The 7,931-nt window shown below is 39.8% G+C and overlaps 1 protein-coding gene across 1 annotated transcript in view; it reads right to left on the reverse strand.

The window, feature by feature from the left end:
* The window catches only part of Col28a1 (collagen type XXVIII alpha 1 chain), a 163,891-nt gene that overhangs the window by 125,819 nt on the left and 30,141 nt on the right, over positions 1-7,931 (reverse strand). Inside the window, exons 10-11 of the mRNA XM_050162310.1 lie at positions 6,481-6,525; positions 5,180-5,233 (exon numbers count right to left, since the gene is read on the reverse strand). Coding sequence (XP_050018267.1) covers positions 5,180-5,233; positions 6,481-6,525 — 99 coding nt within the window. The remainder of the gene's footprint in view (positions 1-5,179; positions 5,234-6,480; positions 6,526-7,931) is intronic.

Raw genomic sequence — 7,931 nt, forward strand, 5'->3', positions numbered from 1 at the left:
GGGGGAGGGAAATGGGAGGTGGCGGTGGGGAAGAGACAGAAATCTTTAATAAATAAATAAATAATAGCCAGAAGTATTGCATTTTAAAACTACTGTGTCTTCAGAGTTATATTTCTATCCCCATAAAATATTGACATTATAGAAAACATAAGACTCTAGGTCACACACATATCATCCTCTTATCACTTTGAGGAGAACATGGAAGCATGAAGAATGTTTTAATTGCACAGGAATATATATTGGTGGGTGAATGCTATACCATAGTGCCCAGTTTATAATGTTAGAAAAATAATCAGCTATTCCAAATAGACACTCATTCAGTTCCCTGCACCTCCCACTGCCCCTCTTGATTTCTCTGAGTTTTCTTAGTGTCTCTGAAGCTAAACTGAACACAAAGACAAAAGCTCCCATGTAAGAGTACTTAGTGTTTCTTATACTTGAACCCAAAGAGCAAGAAGAAAACCCCGAGAAAAAGAAATCCTTTAGAAAATATTGTGGATATCCCAGAAGAGTGCAAGGTGGGATATGGAAGACAGCTGCCCCTGAAGATAAGTTCGTGTGATATAGTATTAGTATCACCAATTCCAATAGTGTGAGGAATGCTATGTGGTACTTTTCCTTGGGAGAGGCACCAGGGTATCACGAGTGTTCTTTGGGCCCTGATCAACAACCGGTTCTCCTGTGGGGCACCTTTGAGTGTCACAGGCAGCTTCAAAGAAGCTATAATGTGCTCCTGCCCCTCAGACAGAGTCCTAGAACGAGCAGATTTGCATGAGATTCGAGAAAGAACTATCCCTTATAAATAACCTTAGAAGGGTCTCAAGAACCAGCAAGAGCGGCTCATTTGGTCCCATGTCCCCGCCACCCCCCACTGTGCTTGTTTTGAACCAGCCAAAAGGCCTCCCCATCTTGATGCTAGTGAACTAGCGGAGGACCCTGTTGATTACAGCCTGGGCCAATGACAACAGCCTGCCTTGAGAAAGTAGGCAGTGCTGGGTCTCTAGGGCGCCAGTCTCTCCTGGTGATCCAAGTTCAGCTTGGTCCCAGGGATAAGGGGTTTGGGGCATGTCTATAATTATATTCTAATGATTTCAAAGACTATTGGGATGTTCTTCTGAGAGCTAGTACATGATCCTTGTGAATGGGAGAGCCTGGGGCTTCTGAAGCAAGGCTTCCTTCTAAGAAAAATCTGTGTTTTGTTGCTATGGCAGCAAGGGCATTCAGGGCAGAATAGGAGTTACTTTTCATGTGGAAAGTATTAATGGCAGGAATGATTGTTGAAACTGGGCCAGAGGCACATTTTTCCTGATTTAGCAATGCTATTTTTTTTTCTTTTTATTCTTTGGCCACCTTTTCTGAGTTGAGGAGAACTTTGATGGAAAAAAAAAAATCCAACCCAGAACAACAAACAGTGATTGTAGTTCATGAGAGACACCATTCATAATTCAAAGCCATAGGCAGGCCCCGTCTAGAAACTCTCACGGAATCTTCGTGAATGTTGTAAGTGTACAGTTGCTGTTTTGGGCTGTTAGCGACACAGAAGTTGAAAGTGCAGTTAGAACAGTTTCTTTTTTCCAGGCAATTTCCTTCTTTCTTTCCTGTGATTTCGTGTGATCATTATAAGCAAGGAGAAATGACCTTTCAAAAAATTGTTTCTCACACTTAGAATGGGCTGTGAGGGCGACAGATGTCACTTCCACGCTGACTATAAGAAACGCACTGGTCTCGGGTCAAATATTCAGGAAATTCAGCATTTTGTTTTCTGAAAGAGAGTAAATATCGCATCGTGGATAAAAGCAGACTTTATCCCCTGGTGTGGATGGTTTCTGGCTCTAAGAGCCTGAGAGCATTGCTCACATTCTTGGAACCTCGGAAGCTTAATTTGTATAACAGTGGGATAAGAATAAATCATTCCCCAGGAGGCAATGTTGGCAGTAGCATATTAAGGACTGTACACGTCACATAAGAAATGTACAATAAATGTTAGCTCTGAGTGTAGAGATGTGAGGATAAATAACCTTGCCCAGGGTCATTAGAAAATAATTCAGACTGCTTGAAATCTACAGATTTATTTTACATAAATTTCAACCACAATTTCTTAAAACATTTTCTAACCAAATAATATATGAAAAGAAAAAAAACAATATAATATGCAATATAACATGATTTTCAGACTGAAGACCAAAGAAGGTCATTACATGGTCACAATTTAGAAGCACATCCCAAGAGGCAAGATGAAATTGTTCCCCAAAACCTTATTCTTAAGACAATATACTCACAAATGTATAAGATGAAAAAAAAAACTTTAGCCAATGATCAATGTGTCATACCTCTGATGAACAGGCCTGAAAATATTAAAAATTAGAAGGAAGTACTAACAATTGCAAAGCAAGGATTAAGAGACCAAGCACTAGAGAGATGGACCAGAAGTTTAGAGCACTTGCTGCTCTTCCAAAGGACGCTGGTTCAGTTCCCAGCATCCACATGGCAGCTCACAACTTCCTGAAACTCCAGTTTCAAGGGTTTTGTGCTCCTCTCTTCTGGCCCTGCAGTCACAAGCCATGTACATAGTGGACATACTTACATATAGGCAAAAAATCATAACATGAAATAAATAAGAAAGAATCAGAAGTAGGAGTAGGAAGAGGAAGGAGGAGGAGAAGAAAAAAAGAGCACACTAAATTTATTACCTGAAATCAGAAATATAATCAAACATAGACAGGGAAACTCATTTCTACCTCACAATTTCCAAGTAACACCCAGTACATTCCTTAGAATTGCCTGAACTCAGAGTGGGGGAGGGGGGATGTTTGCTGCTAGGGATTTAAACCAGAGTCTTATATACTAAGTAAGTACTCAACCACTGAACTTTACAGCCAAATTCTCTTACTTTCCTTTTATGTTATTCATTTATTTTAATTTTGGGACAAAGTCTTACTAAGTTGCCCAAGCTGGCCTTGTGTTCTGCCTGTATCGTCGACTGGAGTAACTAGAATTATGAGTCTGGCTGAAAGCGGCATCTTTCAATTGGCAGTGAACTTTGTGGTAGAGGCAGAATGATCCGAGTTCAAGGGTGACCTGGGATTCAGCAGAAGACTTTGTTGTTGTTGTTATAGTGGAGAGCAAAAGAAAAAAGGAATGGGAGAAGACAGGAAAGAGTAGGAAAATGCAGTGAGGGATAAAAAGGAAGGAGAGAGAGGATAGAAGAAAAGAAATTCTGAGTAATTTAATATCATGTATAGTTTATCACAATTAAATTTTAACTGGATTTTCTTATGCCTAAAAATGAGTCTGAATGGCATGGTGGCTCACATCTTTAGTCCCAGAACTTGGCAAGCAGAGGCAGGTGGATCTCTGTGAGTTCTTCTTAGTCTATATAGTGAATTCCAGGTCAACCAAGATTGTGTAAGACCCTATCTCAAAAACTACCTCCCCATAAAAAAAAAAACCCAAGCAAATAAGAAATAAAAATGTTTAAAGAAATGTCCTTGAGATAAAATTATCCAACTTTTTTGAAAAGATGACTCCCTTCTTGAACACAGCATGAAAATCAAGCACAGGGCTATTCTGTCTACTATAATCATCCCCCCCCCCCACAAGAAGTCTCAATTATTAAAAGTCAGATTATTGCTAGAATTAAAATCTAAAGTTTATGAAAAATGGTTTATTTATTTTAAAAAAAACTAAACAGAAAATCTATTAGGCACAAAGAAAAGTAATGTTTCAGGCAGTGGTGGCACATGCCTCAAATCCCAGCACTCAGGATAATAATAACTCTTTGGGAAACCTGTCCCCACACACCATCCCTGCCATAGCCACCACCACCACCCCCCAAACCACTTCCTCATTCTCAGTCCCCTGTGAAACTGACAGACCCACCTCTGCCCACCTCCTCCCAGATGCACCAGTCACCTCTAGCTAGACCTCAATTCTCCTTCCCAAAGCGACACCACCAGGCCAGCACGGTCCCTCCCTCCCTCCATAGCTCATCCCTTCTGGTTTTCTGTCACTGCTACAAACCTCTGCCCTGATACCCTAGTTTAAACCTCTGTTTTACAAATGTAAAAATTAGCATCATGCTTGACCAATGATTCCTATGTATGTACTGACAAGATGTGTATCATTTTTTTTGGCAGGATTTTACCTACAGCTGAAGCAATTCTATGAAAACTACTCAGTATTCAACAGAGCTATTTCTTCCCCCAGAGAGAATTAATCATAGGCAAGGACTGGAAAAGACATTTCCCTAGATGAAGCTCAAGCCTGCTCCTGCTGAGAGGCCCATTCTATTTTAATTTGCCAATTAAAAGTGGCCTGGGAAATCTCAGACTGTCATTATCTCATTAAAAATACATACTCGTCACTCCCTTTCCATCCTCTGGAGAATTAACGCTCAAGTCGCCCAACTGCTCTCTACAATTTAAAGTTAACATCATCTTCAAAAGATGACCTTTACTGGGGGGTCAATGGAAGATGGTGTCTTCTGCAGCTAACAGTTGCCCAAAAATTCTACACAACTCCCTTCACTACATCTGTGGGTACATTACTGGGTATTCATCACATCTATGAAATTACTAATTACTGAAAAGAAATGGAAAGAGAAGCATTGTTTTCAGGTAATAAGTTGGCCAGAAACATAGGAAGAGAGAGTCCTATAACTAGGTACTTCAACACCCTTCCCTTTAGAGAATCTTAGGATGCTAGCTGACTCTTATTCCACCCCTCCCCTCTATCATAGAGGATTATCTATGGGCTGTTGTCACAAATACAGTACTGGTGGTTGAGATTACTCGTTTCTGTTTTTATGGCAGTCATAAATCCTCTAACACACTGTTATGAGGAGAAGGTTACTGGAGAAAAACGGAATGGCTGGAGTCACGTGGCATGGTACTGCTTCTCAGTTCCCAGTGAGCCATAAATACTAGACATCGCAAGTAACGCAGAAGCACAGCAGCAATGCTGGATGGTTCCTTATAGCTAATAATGTCCCTGAATCATAAAGTAGTCAATGGTAGGAGGACACCACTGCCTCTCTGTGTATTCTTGAGCTTGACACCGTGCAGGCACCTGCAGGTTGCTGAGTATGTCCAGACGCACTTTTCAAAGAATTAACTGATTCCTGTCCAGCATAGTACACTAGGAAAAGACCCTCTGCCATCTCCAAATTAGGAAAAATTACCTTATTTCCTTGAAATCCCTTTGGGCCTGGATCACCTGGAGGTCCACCAATGCCCTGCTCCAAGGTAAAAACCATGGATTAGATTATGTGCCAAACTAGAAGACCAATCAAGAAAGAACATGCAGTTTCCTAGGGTTGCTGGGAATCCTGCTATCAGTAGCCCGACTGTGAGATTCCGACCTACTTTGAAATCACATTCAAATAAGAGCATGCATAGCATAAACTCCTTGAGTCAAGTCCAAAGCTTCTAAAACAACGAAGACTAAAAACAAACATAAATAGGAAGTCTGTTTTCTGAATGTGTGTTCTTAATCTTCCTGTGTTAGATTCCACTCTTGAAAAGGATTTTTGCCTTTCTGACAACTTTTTAACTATTTCTAATCAGATCATTGAAAGCTTTCCCTTGCAACAAGCCTGCAATGGGCTGTCACTGCCTTGTTCTGGCAAATCCAGGCTAAAATGAAGAAGCTGGTTAACTAGATACAGCCTCTGAATTCTTGAGTTAAAAACATAACTTTCAGCCTATCTAGGGAGGGGCATTTTGTTGGTTTGATTTTGTTCTTGTCTTGTCTATGGGGTGCCAAGGATTAAAGCCAGGGCTTTGTGCTTTCTTGATAATCACTAAGATGTACTTCCAGACAGACCTTCAGGGGAGCTTTTGCAATGCTGCAATTACTTATTTACACACATCTGTATCCATTGTTACTTTAGAAGAGGCAAGTCCCTTCACTGGAAGAATTGATCCAAATTATTTTCTGGGGTCCACAGTATATAAGCTCATAAGTTATAGACTCATTTGATATTTTGAAGAATTAACTACTTATGTTGCTGGGATAATATAAATATTTAGATAAACAAATTTAGAAAAAATGTACAACTCTTATCACTACCTCATAGAAGCAATATAAGGTAGTTATATTGCTCATGTATAGCTCTTTCTCATAGTTACCTGACTTTCTGCATGTAAATTATTTTTCATTCCCTTAGCTATTCACCAGATGGAGTTATCAAGAATATTGATGAGGTTCCTATCATTGCCTGTCTTTAGAGTCTGAGTCAATAAAAACATTAGTAAAGTGATTTCCAAACATGGCTTTATATACAGGAAGCATTCAGGAGCCTTTATAAAGTACTGATGCCTGGCTTCGGTTCCTAGATGCTCTGATTTAATTAAAAATGGTGCACATGGGCCAAGGTAGTTGTTGTTATTGCTGTTGTTGTTGTTTGCCATTGATTTGTTGCTATTCAAAGCTCCCAAGGTGATTCCAGTTCAAACTTAGATTTTCTTTTTGCCTTCTTACCTGAATTCCTCTGGGTCCCTTTGGTCCGTAAGGCCCCGGAAGTCCCTGTGGGGTAAAATGAATGATAAGTCTCTCTAATTATCCATCTCCATAAAGCATAGATTTTAAATTTAAAAAATGTGTTCTGGGTGACATTTGCTGGTTATTCAAACATCAAAGAGAATGAATTGAAATGCTCCTAACGATCCTAATTGTTAAGAGACCTCAGAGTCAAACTTTGCTTCAATAAATAAACTCCAAGAAAACCCAAGTTGACGTGTCAGTATTTAGCCTATATGTTGACATTTGGTTCAAAGGAAAGAAATTGCTTCACAAAGATTCTCAGAACATTCTATTAAGTAGAGAAACTCCTCTAGTTAGTGGAATATCATTCCCTTCCAGCAAACCAATGTTGTTAAATCAGCAATGAGTCTGCTTGCCGACTGGATTGCTCTTCTCCCCAACTTGGAATTTGGTAAAACACTGTTTATAGCCTATGATCTTTCCAAATATTTCAATATGTTCCATATTTCAAAATACATTTATAGCTGGGCAGTGGTGGTGCACACCTTTAATCCCAGCACTCAGGAGACAAAGGCAGGAGAATCTCTTTGAGTCTGAGACCAGCCTGGTCTACAGAATGAGTTCCAGGACAGGCTCCAAAACTACACAGAGAAACCTTGTCTCGAAAAAAAAAAAAAAAACACAAACAAAAAATACATTTACAATTATTTTGTGTGAATATAATACAGTCTAGATTACCTTTTCCAAGTTGTCTATCTGTTTTCAAGTTACTTGTTAAGAATCAGGATACATCCCTTAGGCAAGAGGATAACTATATGTTTTTTCTTGGGTTCACCTTCTTATTTAGCTTCTTTAGGTTCACCAGGTATACACTCCATGACCTTTATTTATGGCTAGAAACCAATTATGAGTGAGTACATCCCATGTTCATCTTTTTGGGTCTGGGTTACCTCGCTCAGGATAGTGTTTTCTATTTCCATCCATTTGCATGCAAACTTCAAGAAGTCCTTGTTTTTTACCACAGCATAGTACTCTAATGTGTATATATTCCACACTTTCTTCATCCATTCTTCCATTGAAGGGCATCTAGGTTGTTTCCAGGTTCTGGCTATTACAAATAATACTGCTATGAACATAATTGAACAAATGCTTTTGTCATATGATAGGGCATCTCTTGGGTATATTCCCAAGAGTGGTATTGCTGAGACCAGGGGTAGGTTGATCCCGAATTTCCTGAGGAACCGAAACACTGATTTCCAAAGTGGTTGCACAAGATTGCATTCCCACCAGCAATGGATGAGGGTACCCCTTCCTCCACAGCCTCTCCGGCAAAGGCTATCATCGGTGCTTTTGATTTTAGCCATTCTGACAGGTGTAAGATGATATCTCAAAGTTGTTTTGATTTGCATTTCCCTGATTGCTAATGAGGTTGAGCATGACCTTAGGTG

The sequence above is a fragment of the Alexandromys fortis genome, unplaced genomic scaffold, assembly GCF_014885135.2.
Source record: "Alexandromys fortis isolate MF-2015 unplaced genomic scaffold, M_Fortis_MF-2015_v1.1 scaffold_110, whole genome shotgun sequence".
Lineage (NCBI taxonomy): Eukaryota > Metazoa > Chordata > Mammalia > Rodentia > Cricetidae > Alexandromys > Alexandromys fortis.